The sequence below is a fragment of the Phocoena sinus genome, chromosome 8 (assembly GCF_008692025.1).
Source record: "Phocoena sinus isolate mPhoSin1 chromosome 8, mPhoSin1.pri, whole genome shotgun sequence".
In the NCBI taxonomy this organism is placed as follows: domain Eukaryota; kingdom Metazoa; phylum Chordata; class Mammalia; order Artiodactyla; family Phocoenidae; genus Phocoena; species Phocoena sinus.
Window position 1 is genome coordinate 84,100,247 of NC_045770.1, and position 15,490 is coordinate 84,115,736.

Below are 15,490 nucleotides of genomic sequence, written 5' to 3' on the forward strand. Positions count from 1 at the left end.
GGCTGCCTCTCCCTGGCTGGTCTTCTCAGTGTCCTCACACCTCTATATGCTGCTGGCTTGCCTTTTGACAGTCAGTGAGCAACCTATTAAACAATCCTCAGATCTCTTAGAAAACGTATAAAGGTAAACTCATTTTTTTGTCATGATCAGGAAGTCCCTGACCACAATAGTTAGGGTATTTTCACAGTTTTGGAGTCAATGTGTAATACCTGGAGGCTTCTACATGAAACAGGACACTATTCTGGCAGAAATTCTTCCTTACATGCTGCCAACCCCCATCCCTACCCCCAAAATTGGCAGAAGCAAACCTTGGATGAAACGGTTTACAACAAGCTGAGACCACACAGACACAATCTCCACTGGATAAAGGACTCAATCATTAACCTCACATTGTCTTTCTAGAAGCCCCATTTACAAATGGAAGACTTCAAAAGTCACAAAAGCCATGTTGTGGACTGCACACATGTCTGTGTTCCCCCCAGATCATATATTGAAACCCTACCCTTTGATGGAATGGTATTAGGAGGTAGAGTCTTTGGGAGGTAATCAGATTTAGAAGAGGTCATGAGGGTGGCTCGATCTCTCTTCCCTCGGCCATGTGAGGATACAGCAAGAAGGCGGCTGTCTGCAAACCAAGAAGAGGGCCCTCCCCAGAACTCAACCATGCTGGTACCCTGATCTGGGCTTCCCAGCTTCCAGAATGGTGAGAAGTAAATTTCTATTGTTTAAACCACCAATTTACAGTGGTTTACAGTTTACAGTTTAAATTTCTATTATAGCAGCCCAAACTGACTAAGACACACCACTAGGTCTCAACTGCAATACAGCTGAGAGTCAATCCAAAGAAATTACAAGGCTGATCCTTCCTTAGAAAAGAGTAAGTAGCCCTGGAGTGAACTGGGAAAATTCATTGTCAAGTTTCCCTATGACAAATGATGTGAAATTACAAATAGCCTCAAATACTGTTTTTACCTCCTGCTGTGGATTTCAAAGTATAAAGCACACATTCTCCTAAAAGCTATCATGAGTGCTGAAAAAGACGGTTTATTATTCATAAGTAAGCAAGTACAAGTTACTTCTAGAGGAATCACTGACAGGTGCACAAAAAGTAAAATTAGTGTGACAATTCAGGACCACATAGCATCCAAGAGAATGAGGCACTCTTCAAGTGAAAACATATCCTTTCGAAGAAAAAAAATTTAATTTCCCTCACATAGTAAATATGTAATGTGAGAACTACAAGGTACTTCTTTTAGGTGAAGTGATCCTGCAGAAATGAGGAAGGGACAGGAAGGGAAAGTAGCCAATAAAGCATTTGCTATTCAAAAAGTTACCACTGTCATCAAAATTAAAAGCTTGTGTGTGTCAAAGGACACTAGCAAGAAAGTGAAAAAACCTACAGAATGGGAGAAAGTATTTGTCTTCTTCTCCCTTTTCCCTTCATCCTACCCAGTGACGTGAGGATCTTTTCTTGCACCTTTGCTTGTATGAAATCTTCTGCCAGCTTTCAGTAGGTATTCTGTGAGAATTGTTCCACATGTAGACGTATTTTTGATTTATTTGTGGGAGTGAGTGAGCTCCACCTCCCTCTACTCCACCATCTGGATCTCCAGGGGAAAGTATTTGTAAATCATATTCTATGATAAGGGTCTAGTATCCAGAATATATAAAGAACTCTTACAACCTAACAATAAAAATACAAATAACCCAGATGAAAAATGGAGAAAGGATTTGAATAGGTATGTTTCCAAAGAAGATGTACCAAAGACCAATAAGCATGTGAAAAGATGCTCAACATCATTAGTCATCAGGGAAATGAAAATGAAAATCAAAATGAGATACCACTTCATACACACCAGGATGACTATAAGCAAACAGATAAATAATTACAAGTTGTGGAGAAACTGAAATCCTCAGACACGGCTGGTGGGAATATAAATGGCACAGTCACTGTGGAAAACAGTGATGGTTACTGTTGATGGTTACTCAAAAAGTTAAATATAAAGCTACCATATGACTCAAGCAATTCCATTCTAGGTACATACCCAAAAGAACTGAAAACATGTCCACACAAAAACTTGTATACAAATATTCACAGCAGCATTATTCATAATAGCCAAAAAGTGGGAACAGTCCAAATGTCCATCAAATGACAAACGAGTAAACAAAATATGGCTTATCCATACAACAGAATGCTATTTGGCCATAAGAAAAACACAAGCTGCAACGTGGACCAACCCCGAAAACATCAAGCTGAGTGAAAGAAGCCAGACACAAAGGATTATATATACTATGATTCCATTTATACGAAATGTCCAGAATTGACACATCTATAGCGACAGAAAGGTTGCCAGAGGATGGGAGGAGAGGGGAACTGAGTGACTATTAACAGGTAGGGGGCTTCTTTCGGGGGGGGATGGAAATGTTCTGGAATTAGGTAGTGGTGATGGCTACACAACATTGCGAATATACTAAAAGCCACTGAATTGTACACTTAAAATGGTTAAAATAGTAGGTTTTGTGTTATGTACATTTTATCTCCATTTTTGAAAGCTACCACTCTGGGACCTGGAGCCTAATCCCACTAGGGAAGGCTGGGAGCCTGTATTACAGGGTGCAGCTCAGAGTTATCTCATCCAAGAGGTAAGGAAGCTGGGGTATTCATACACTAACTCCCATCAGTCAGTGACTGAAGGTTGCTTTTAGGGAACATTGATTCCTTGCACTTCTGGCCTGCCCGGCCAAAGGGGCTCTGGTGGCCAGAGAAAGTCCTTAGGCAAAGAAATGCTGGTGCTGACAGTGGATGGTCAGACCAGTGTGCCCTGAAAGTTACAGGCAAGGAGGTTTGGGCAGTGGACCAATAATCTGCTACTCTCTCATCAAGTTGTTTTGGATTAAACAAGAAAGGCTGTGTAAAGGCTTTACAGTGCCAAACAAAGAGAGAGCTCTCAGTAAATGCAAGTTATTTTTACAAAAGATGCAATAGGTTAAATAATTTGATCCAAACTGCACAGTTAATGCAAGGTGGAGCTGGGATTTACACAGATCTCTCTGTGCAGCTCAGTCTTTCACACAGACAATTGTATTAACCAAACGTACAGTAACCAATCTTGCAAACACACCTCCGATGGCAACTGTGTCATCACGGCATTCAGAGGCTATCATAAACAGCTTTACTCTCTCTCCTCCCCCTGATGTGCCCTTGGTGGGGGAAGCAGCTGCTTTTCTCACAAAAAGGCCTTGAGGGCTGAAGTTACTGTCTGCTCAAACTCCAGGGTTTGAATATTATGTAGCTTGTTGTGTAGTTGTTTAACTGAGACTCAAAGCTCGCACATTTGCTGACAATTTAGTGCAAAGGACCAAGACAGACAAACACCTGCAACTGCAGAAGCAGCAGGACACTATCCTCACTAACCTAGCGGTCCTGCTGTTCTCCAGAATAATCTGGCTCAACAAAGGCGGTGCACTAGCAGAAACACTAGAGGAATGCCCTGCGTGAACTCCCACCAGAGAGCATGCCAGAGGGGTGACATGAGGATGGGGGCTGCAAAACCCACACCTACCTCATCGGGTACGGGTTGATCATCGTGTCTAAGTAGCTGTAGTACACAGCACTGTTCCCACGGCCGTACTGGTCATTGTCCTGCCACCTCGTCTGGATGAGCAAGAAGTACCCATAGGCCTCGTGGTGCTGGTGGCAAGCCTCAACTCTCTGATTCCCTGATGATGTAGCCAAGGAACGGACATTCCTAGGAAGCAGCCTCAAAACCCAAAAGGTCGTGGCTGGTAATTGCTGCGTTGGAGAGTACCTTCAAGAAAAAAAGCAATAGGGGATAAGAATAGTCTCAAGAAATCTTGATTTTAGTTTTACAAAAGCAATTGCATTACATTTTGGCCATTGGTTTCAAAAGGAAATTAGAGGGGACTTCCCTGGTGGCGCAGTGGTTAGGAATCTGCCTGCCAATGCATGGGACACGGGTTCGAGCCCTGGTCTGGGAAGATCCCACATGCCACGGATCAACTAAGCCCGTGAGCCACAACTACTGAGGCCACGAGCCACAACTACTGAAGCCCACGTGCCTAGAGCCCATGCTCCACAACAAGAGAAGCCACCGCAATAAGAAGCCCACGCACCACAACGAAGAGTAGCCCCCGCTCACTGCAACTAGAGAAAGCCCAAGCGCAGCAACCAAGACCCAACACAGCCAAAAATAAATTAATTAAATTTAAAAAAAAAGAAGGAAATTAGATTTTTTTTTTTTTCTGCTAGGAAATAAATCTTCCCTGATAATCCAGGTCCTTGCCACAAACCTATTTATTTATTTATTTTTGGCTGCGTTGGGTCTTTGTTGCTGCGCACGGGCTTTCTCTAACTGCGGCGAGCGAGGGCTACTCTTCCTTGCAGTGTGCAGGCTTCTCATTGCGGTGGCTTCTCTTGTTGTGGAGCACAGGCTGTAGGCATGTGAGCTTCAGTAGTTGTGGCACATGGGCTCAGTAGCTGTGGCTCGCGGGCTCTAGAGTGCAGACTCAGTAGTTGTGACTCACAGGCTTGGTTGCTCCGCCGCATGTGGGATCTTCCCGGACCAGCGATCAAACCCGTGTCCCCTGCACTGGCAGGCGGATTCTTAACCGTGCCACCAGGGAAGTCCCTTACTTTTTTTTTTTTTTTTTTAGTCCCTTACTTTTTAAAAGGACTCCTTATTTTAAAAGGCTTTGGCACATACTGACAGAAGCAAGTGAAGCCTTTGTTTGAATTTGACTAGTAGGAATTTAAAGTATATTTGTATGGGGGTGCTCTATTCCACAAAGTATTTCAAGGAGGGTACTGTTTCTGACAAAATCTGTAACAACACCAAGGGCATAAAGATAGAGTTTGGGTAAACAGTATTATCAATTGGGCCTATCAACTATAAGGATTTTTTCTTTTAAGTGCATTAGTTTTCTTTCAGAACAAAAGTAATGCCCTATGGAAAATGTTTAGATTATGCACAAAGGGGAAAAAAAACCCAACAACCCAACAATACCAGCTATTGACACTTCTGTGTGCATTATTCCAGTCTTATATTTATGTATCTACGTACACATTCTTAAATAGGACCGTACTGCTCATGTTGTTTTGTAATCTCCTGTGCTTAACAATACTCTCTAATGTTAAATAGAGAGAGTGTCTAAATATGCTTAAATATTCTCTTATATCATTTGCAGTGCTGGATTCTGTTATATTCCATTATATTGAAGCACCAAAATTTCTCAAATATTCTTTTGCTGCATATTGAGAATTTTGATTCCAAGTTTGTTAAATGGCATTGGAATCTTTGTAAATAAACCTTCGCACACATCCACGATCATCTTCTTAGGATAAATACTTAGAAGCAGAATTGCTGGGTCAAAGGGTAAGTGAGTTGTTAAGGATTTTGATATAAATTAATGCCCTCCAGAAAGGTGGTACCAATTCATACCTTCCACAGCAGTGTACGAGCAGGCCAATTTCCTTGTCAATTTTAAAATGCTTTGTCAGTTTGACTGTGTTCTCTCATTTCCATACAAATTTAATGAAATGTGCTAAGTGGAAAGATGACTGGAATGGAATACCAGCTATGATGGAATAACCGGCATCAGAATAACCTCTCTGTCTGAGAACAACTACAGGAGCTAGATGAAACATAAAAGAAGAGCTGTTTGAACATCTGAGGAAAAAAATCACAGCAGCAGGACTCTACAGTCTGTACCCCCAGGGACAGGGTAACACACTGGCCTCTGCTGTTTCTCATCAGGGCACTTGCCAATTCACCACATGGGGAATAAAGGCTGAAGAGGTAACAGCAACCTAGAGCTTGCAGTGGTCTTGCTGTGTTGGAAGAGTTGACAAGAACTGAAAGGCCAACATCCTGGAGAAAGTGAGCTGTAGAGAAGTGAGCCTAATGGGCAGATTCCCCTCAAGGACTTTGCTGACTCACAAGCTGCACATGCTCAGAAAACAAAGAAACCAGCAGAAGCAACTGTACACGACTAAAATCTCAGAAGGAAACAGGAGTCTCATTGCACTGAGAACCCAAAAATGAGCTTTCAGAGCTGCCAGGGAGGAGGGCAAAGACCCCAGACTCTGAGTTTCAAAATACCAGGCCAACCAGGAAAGAGGAACAGAGGAATTTTTTTTAATAAAATAAAAATAGTCCCACAGACTCACACAGATTTAAAAATAACTATGAATAACATACATCACAGATAAAAGGCCCAACACATAAAGAACTCTAAAACTGAAGGGGGAAAAAGATCAAAAACCCAATAGAAAAATAAGCAAAAGTCACAGACAGACAATTCACAAATAAATATTTTAAATGACCTTTAAACATATGAAAAGATGGACAACTTCAGTTATAATGGAAATTATAACTGCAAATTATAACTATGCTGAGATACCATTTCTCAATGATTATATTTGGTAAAAATTACAAAGCTTGATAGCACATTCTCTTGACATAGCCATGAGGAAAGAGAGTTTTATACATTGATGGTGGGAATGACCCCCCACCTTTATGGGAGGAGAATTTGACAATATGTAACAAAACCACAAGTGAGTTTACCTTTTGAATTGCATCTAAGCATTTACCTTGAAGATACACCTTCAAGAATGTACAAACAAACAAAACACAAAACATACGAACAAAGTATATCACTATTTGTGATTGAAAAATACTGGGAAAAAACACACTTAGGAGATTGGTTGAATGAGCTATGGTATCTTCACACAATGGTATATTATGCAACTATAAATAAAAACTATAGAAGATGTGATATGGAGTGATTTCCAGGATATATTTGCTGTCAATCAATAAAAGCAAAGTGCCAAAGGGTATATATAGTATGATACATTTGTGTAAGGAAGAAGAGGAAATAAGATAATATAAATGTATTTATTTGTATTTAAAAAAAAAGAAACTCAGGAAGAATGAGCCAGAAACTAATAAGGGTGCATTAAGGTGCATGGGGTGAGAAAGGGGAAGTGACCCTCCTCTCAATATAGATTTCTGTGTAATTTCGAGTTTTGGAAGCATGTTAATGCTTTACATACATAAAATAATGATGATGATGAAGATGAAGTTAAATTAACAGTGATGGAGGGGAAAGAAACCAAAAATGGAATATAAACAAAAACAAATAAGCCTATAATTCAAATGAATAACACTGAAGGGAAAAATAATTACTTTTGAATACAGAGTTTTCATTCTATACCCTCAGTTTGAAAACAAAAATCTTTTTTTTTTTTTTTTTTGCGGTACGCGGGCCTCTCACTGTTGTGGCCTCTCCCGTTGCAGAGCACAGGTTCCGGACGCACAGGCTCAGTGGGATGGCTCACAGGCCTAGCTGCTCCGCGGCACGTGGGATCTTCCTGGACCGGGGCACGAACCCATGTCCCCTGATTCGGCAGGCGGACTCTCAACCACTGCGCCACCAGGGAAGCCCCCAAAAACAAAAATCTTTTAACAAGTATTGAACACTGGTTAGTCAGTATGATTTTTTATAGTGGTAGGGTTAGCAATTCTGAAACAGTTTCTGTGAATCTAAGCCTGGGCAAGTGAATAAATATACTGAGGATAATGTGAACCAAGTTTGTCACTTGGAAAAAGGACTTACAAATATGGAAAGGAAAAAGACTAAAATGAACCTTCTGGTGTTAGATTAGATCTGGGAGCATCAATATGAACTCCTCGATTAGAGGCAGAGATAGAGATTTCCTAGCCCAGCTGAGCCTAGACATAATGGCACTCCAGTAGAAAATCAGCGCACTTAGCGCCCAGATCTTAGTTTGTAAATACCCATCTCCACAAAAAGGAACCAGGGCTCCTTAAAGAAAACAACTGATTCTAATGATGGGACAGATAAAGTAAAAGATGATCCTGGAATATCTTACTGTGTCAGAAAGTAAAGAAATGTTCAAAGAATCATGGGCATGTTAAAAGTTCATGGGAGGGACTTCCCTGGTGGTGCAGTAGTTAAGAATCCGCCTGCCAATGCAGGGCACATGGGTTTGAGCCCTGGTTCGGGAATATCCCACATGCCGCGGAGCAACTAAGCCCGCGAGCCACAACTACTGAAGCCCGCGTGCCTAGAGCCCGTGCTCCCCAGCAAGAGAAGCTACCACAATGAGAAGCCCGCACACCGCAACGAAGAGTAGCCCCCGTTCACCACAGCTAGAGAAAGCCCGCATGCAGCAACGAAGACCGAGTGCAGCCAAAAATAAATTAATTAAAAAACATTTTTAAAGTTCATGGAGGCTGCTTGAGTGAGTTCCCAATGGCCAAATTTGAAACATTTGAGCATCAAATTTCAAAATGAGATCAATGCATTATAACCTTTTGAATTAAATAAGAATTAAGTCTACCAAATTAATAAAGGGGGGCGAAGGAAAGTTATCCCTTACGTAAGTATGCTCAGTAATAAATGTAGAAAGGATAATGGAGTTAGAAAATCATCATTTTGCAAATATCATAGTAATAATTGATTCAAATATCATAGTAATAATTGATTCAGTCAACAATCATTGACAGATGCTAAAATATACTGGGTACAGGTTTGGTGAGGAGCAGATTATTTGCACTGTCTCAAACTATTTCCCCACAAATTATTTACTCACTACAAATTAATAATGGTACGTTTATGTTGGCTCATACTGGTAAGATAGCTCCTTATCCAAGTTATCAAAGTTAATATCACTAATAATGAAACAAATGAACATCAAATGCCTCCTGATATGATGGACTGTGAAGGACACAGTATCACTTTTGTGTTATTTCTGCCAACAATGCAATATCTGAATCTAATCATGATGAAACACCAGAGAAACCAAAATTAAAGAACATTCTACAAAGTAATTGTTCTGGACTCTTCAAAAATATCAAGATCATGAGAGACAGATAAAGAAGAATTGTTTCAATTAAAGGAGACTAAACAAACATGACAACTAAATGCAATGTATGATCCTAGATTACACACTAGACTGGGAAAAAGATGTTGCTAGAAGGGACATTATTGGAATAATTGATAAAATTGTAATTTAGACTGTAGATCAGGTAACAGTATTGTATCAATATCAAACTTTCTAATTTTGAAGTTGTACTTTAGTTGTATAAGAGAAATTCCTTGTTCTTAGTAGATACAAACTGAAGATTTTAGGAATAAAGAAGGATGACATCTGCAACATCTTGCCAAATGGTTCAGAAAGAAATAACGTGTGTGCGTTGGGTGGGTGGGGGGATAATACATGTGCATGGAGGGGAAGATGATAAAGTAAATGAGGACAAAAATGTAAAAATTTGGTGAATCTAGTTAGAAGATATACAGTAATGCTTTCTGCTATTCCTACAAGTTTTCTGTAAATGTGAAGTTATAAAAAAATCAAAAGTTACCCTGAAAAGCTATCACTAATATGTTCAAAAAACAGATTAAAAAATTTGATAATTTTACCAGAGCATTGGAATCTATGAAATACAATCATTATATTATGAATTCAATAGTTCAGTTAAACAATAGACTAGTCACAGAAGGGAGAACTAATTAACTGGAAGATAAATCAGTCTAAATATTTAGATTGAAGCACAAACAGATAGAAGACTTTAAAATACAAAACAAACATAAGCAAAAGATAGGACACTACTTTTTAAAAAAATAGGAAAGAGAGAGATAATGGGTAATAAGCAATATTTGAAGAAATATTGGCAGAAATTTTCCCCAAACTGAAAGAAATGAAGCCACAGATTCAAGAATCATGAACACAAGCTGGATAAATTAAAGAAAACCAAACATAACAAAACTGCTGACAACAAAGACAATCTTAAATACAGGAAAAAAAAAAAAAGACACTTTACCTTCAAAGCAACAACAATAAGATGACTTATTCAATGGAAACAATAAAAGAGACAAAAGAGCGGCACCTTTAAAATTCTTAAAGTAAATGATTGCAGAGCTAGAATTCTACACCCAGAGAAAACATCCTTCAAAAGTGAAAGCAAAATAAATAGTCATTTTAACAAAAACTGAAAGAATTTATCCCAAGCAGACCTACACTAGGAAATGCTGAAGGGCACTCTTCAGATAGGAGGAAAATGACCCTCAATGAAAGCATAATAATGCAGAAAAGAATAAAGAGCAATGGAAAGAGTAGATAGATGGGTAAATTTAAATTAATAATGACTGCTTAAAACAATATTAATAATATCTTGTGGCATTTAAAATATATATGGAATTAAAATATCCCAGAACAGTAGCAAAAGAGATAGGAGGGTAAATTCAGTTACAGTGTTATAAGATCTTTTCCTTTCTTAGTAAGTGATAACAATCCTAATTTAAGCTTGAGTATAAGTCAAGGAAGCATGGTATAACCTCTAGGATAATCAGAAAAATATTAGAAAAAGAATATTTAATTAACAAAGGGAAAACTAAACAATAAAGATACTTTTCAAATCCAAAAGAAGACAATATGTCAGGTGAAAGGACCAAAAAATAGATGAAAAAAACAAACAGTATAGTGGATTTGAATAAAACTTAGCAATAATTACATGAATTATAACAAACTACTGCAAATAATAGGCATAGACTGTCAGAATGGATTTTTTTAAAACCCAACCACATGTTATTTATAATAGACACACCTTAAATATAAGGACACAGAAAAGTTGGTAGTAAAATGATGGAAAACATACAAACATAAACAAGAAAAAAGGCTGGTGTAGATATACTAATGACAGACAAAACAGATTTTAAGTTAAGAAGTATTACTACATATAAAAGAGAAACTTTCGGTAAAGATAAAAAGGTCAATTCAACAAAGATTTCATAACACAGACTCAAATATAGTAAAAACTAACAAAACTAAAGGAGTAATAAACCAATTCCCAATTGCAATGCACAGCTCTAACACACCTCTCTCGATAGCTCAAAGAAGAAGCAGAAAATAATCTATAGAAAATTAGAACAACATGATTAAAAACTTAACACAGGACCCACTGACTGTAGAATATACATTATTGGGGTTTTTTCAATAAATTTATTTATTTTATTTATTTATTTTTGGCTGTGTTGGATCTTCGTTGCTGCATGCAGGCTTTCTCTAGTTGAGGTGACCAGGGCCTACTCTTTGTTGCGGTGCATGGGCCTCTCATTGCAGCAGCTTCTCCTGCTGTGGAGCACAGGCTCCAGGCACACAGCCTTCAAGCAGTTGTGGCTCACAGGCTCTAGAGCACAGGCTCAGCAGTCACGGCACATGGGCTTAGTTGTTCCACGGCACATGGGATCTTCCCGGACCAGGGCTCGAGCCCGTGTCCCCCTGCATTGGCAGGCAGATTCTCAGCCACTGTGCCACCAGGGAAGCGCAAATACACATTATTTTTAGGTACATATAGAAGTTACCAAAATAAAGCATATACTGGGTCATAAAACAAATCTCAACAAATTTTAAAGAATTAAAATCAGAGTCTATTCTCTGACCATAGTGGAATTAATCTAAAAATCAATAACAATAACTACAACAAAAACACAATTTTAAAACTCCCCAAAAGCCTGAAAATCAATTAATAAAGTTAAATAAGAAATCACAATGGAAAATAAGAAAACATTTTCAATAGAACAGTAATAAAAATATGACATATAAAAACTTGTGGGATATACCTAACTTGCAGTTAGAGAAAATACAATAGTTAAATGAAAATCTAAGGATGAAAATGAATGATCTAAGGATCTATCTCAACAAGCTTGAAAAAGAGTAAATTAAACTAAAAGAAAGGATATGAGAGCAATAATGAAGATAAGGACAAAAATCAATAAAATAGACATAAAAATAATAGAGGAGAAGTCAGTAAATTTTTTCTATAAAGGAACAAATGGTAAATATTTTAAATTTTGTGGGCCATAAGATATGTCACAACTACTCAACTCTGCCACTGTAATGCAAAAACAGGCATAGACAATACATAAATGAATGGAAATAGCTGTGTTACAATAAAACTGTATTCACAAAGGGGCTTCCCTGGTGGCGCAGTGGTTTGAGAGTCTGCCTGCCAATGCAGGGGACACGGGTTCGTGCCCCGGTCCGGGAAGATCCCCCGTGCTGCAGAGCAGCTGGGCCCGTGAGCCATGGCCGCTGAGCCTGCGCATCCAGAGCCTGTGCTCCGCAATGGGAGAGGCCACAGCAGTGAGAGGCCCACGTACCACACAAAAAACAAAAAAAAACAGGTAATGGGTTAGATTTGACCCATGAGCCATATTTTGTCAATCCCTACAGTAGAAAATACAATAAAGCCAAAAGTTTGTTCTTTGAGAAAATAAAACAAAACAAATAAAATTCATAAAACCCCAGTAAGACTGTAGAAAGAAAAGAGGGGACAAATTACCAATATAAGCAATGAAAAAGGGACATCATACAGAAATCACAGGTATCAAAAAGATAAGATGTTATAAATAACTTTAGATCAATAAATTTGATAATTTAGATGAAATGGACAAATTCATATTTAAAAATACTAACTTACCAAAACTGACAAAAGAAGAAACAGAAAATTCAAATAGTCCTATATCCATTAAAATGTGAATCTGTAATTAAAGCCTGTCCACCAAGAAAACTTCAGGATCAAATGGCTTCATCAGTAAATTCTTTAAACATTTCATGAACTACCACCAATCTTATACAAATTATTCCAAAGAACAAATAAAGTGAAGTCATTTCTGAACACATTTTATGAGGCCTGTACAGCCTTGATACTAAAACTTATCAATAAAGAAAAAGTATTACAAGAAAGGAAGAGTATAAAGCCAATCTCTCTTATAAACATAGATGCAATAATTTGGCAAAATCAAATTAAATATTGGCAGATCAAAGCCAGTGATATATAAAAAGAATAGGCCTCAACCAACTTAATTTATAATACTAAGCTGGTTTAAAACTTGAATGTCCATCAATATAATTTACCCCCATTAACTAAATAAATAAGAAAAGTTATATAGTCATTGAATATATGAAAAAAAGCATTTGATAAAATTCAATGCCCATTTGTGGTGTTTAAAAATCCTCACAAAGTAGGAATGAAAGGAACTGCCTTAACTAATAAAGAATACCTTTTTTAAAAATCTGCATTAAATATATTAATGGTAAAATAGTGAAAGCTTTTCCACGGAAATTGGGAATGAAATCAGAATGTCTACAATCACTTCTATTAAAACACTGTACTGTGGCCCAAGGAAAATAAACTTATTGTTTTTAATTTTAAGAAAAAAAACCACCGTTGTTCACAAATGCTATGAGTATATGCCTAAAATATTCAAAATAATCTACAAATAAATTAAGGATTAAAAAGTGAATTTAGCAAAGTCCCTTAAAAATCATACTTAAAAATCAATTGTATTTTTAGATACTAACACTAAACAATTGGAAAATGAAATTTTAAAACAATACCATTTACATTAGTAAAACATAAGCTACCTAAGAATATCTAGCATCAAAAACACCAGCTACCTGGGAACAAAACTAGTCAAAAATGTGCAAGACCTGTACACTGAAAACTACAAAACACTGCTAAGAGAAATTAAGAATGACATAAATGGAGGGATATACCACATCCGTGTACTGGAAGACTAAGTACTGGAAGGATATCAGTTCTTCCCAACTGATGTAAGTTCAAGGCAATAAAAACCCCAGCTGGGGCTTCCCTGGTGGCGCAGTGGTTGAGAGTCCGCCTGCCGATGCAGGGGACGCGGGTTCGTGCCCCGGTCCGGGAAGATCCCACGTGCCGCGGAGCAGCTAGGCCCGTGAGCCATGGCCGCTGAGCCTGCGCGTCCGGAGCCTGTGCTCCGCAACGGGAGAGGCCACAACAGTGAGAGGCCCGCGTACCACCAAAAAAAAAAAAAAAAAACCCCAGCTGGCTTTTCTATGAAAACTAATAAATTGATCATACATTTTACATGTAACTGTAAAAGACTTAGAATAGTCAAAACAAACATGAAAAAGAATAAAGTTGAAGAATTTACATTACCAAATATTAAGATTTATTATAAAGTATAGGGTAATTAAAACAGTGGTATTGGCACAGGATAGACAAATATATTGATGAAACAGGGTCTAGGAAACAGGCCACTCATATAAGACGGTGCAATTTATGAAAAATGTGCCACTGGAATGCAATGGGGGAAAGGATAATTTTTTTTTTTTTTTTTTTTTTGCGTTACGCGGCCTCTCAATGTTGTGGCCTCTCCCGTTGCGGAGCACAGGCTCTGGACGCGCAGGCTCAGCGGCCATGGCTCACGGGCCCAGCCGCTCCGCGGCATGTGGGATCCTCCCGGACCGGGGCACAAACCCGTTCCCCTGCATCGGCAGGCGGACTCTCAACCACTGCGCCACCAGGGAAGCCCAGGATAATATTTTTAATAATTTATATTTTTTAATGAAACTTTATCCCACCTCAAAACATGCACACAATTCAATTCTATATGAATTACAGAACTAAATGTAAAAGGAAAAACAATAAAGTTTCTAGAAAGTAATACAGACTACATTTTTAGCATTGGGGTAAGCAAAATAATCCCTTATACAGGATACAAAAATCTCTTATTATAAAAGATTAATAAATTTAACTTCTTTAAAATTAGGAACTTACGTTTATCAAAGGACACCAGTAAGGTATGCAATACACATATCCAAAAAGAACTAATATCCACAATATATAGAGAACCCCTACAAATCAATGAGAAAAAAAAATACACAACCCAAATTTAAAAAAATAATAATAAGTTAAAGATTTGAATAGGGACATAATGAAAGACGATATCCAATTGGCCAATAAGCGTAATAAAAGGTACTAAATATCATTAGCCATCAAGGAAATGTAAATTAAAACCATAATTATTTCCCATTTAAACCCTCATAATGGCTAAAATTTTATTTTGTTGATGAGGATGTGGAGCAACTAGCACTTTAATACTCTGCTGGTGGAAGTGTAAATTGGTGGACAAAATTTAGCAATCTTTCACAATATCTACTAAAATTGTACAACTGCATGTGCTATGACCCAGCAATTCCACTCCTTGGTATATAGTCCATAAAAATGCATACATATGTCCCCCAAAAAACACATACAGGAACATCCATAGCAGCACTGCTCGTAATAGCCCCAAACTGAAACCAACACAAGTATTCATCAATAGTAGAATGGATGAAGAAAAAGTGGATATTCAGACTTCCCTGGTGCTGCAGTGGTTAAGAATCCGCCTGCCAATGCAGGGGAAAAGGGTTTGAGCCCTGTTCCGGGAAGATCCCACATGCCGTGGAGCAACTAAGCCCGTGTGTCACAACTACGGAGCCCGTGTACCACAACTACTGAAGCCCATGTGCCTAGAGTCCGTGCTGCACAACAAGAAAAGCCAGCCACAGCAATGAGAAGCCCATGCACCTCAACAAAGAGTAGCCCCTGCTCACCACAACGAGAGAAAGCCCGCGTGCAGCAAC

The 15,490-nt window shown here is 38.4% G+C and overlaps 1 protein-coding gene across 1 annotated transcript in view; it reads right to left on the reverse strand.

The window, feature by feature from the left end:
• Positions 1-15,490, reverse strand: part of LOC116758368 — a 132,424-nt gene that overhangs the window by 21,290 nt on the left and 95,644 nt on the right. Inside the window, exon 3 of the mRNA XM_032641182.1 lies at positions 3,564-3,809. Within this exon, the coding sequence (XP_032497073.1) occupies positions 3,564-3,809 (246 nt within the window). The remainder of the gene's footprint in view (positions 1-3,563; positions 3,810-15,490) is intronic.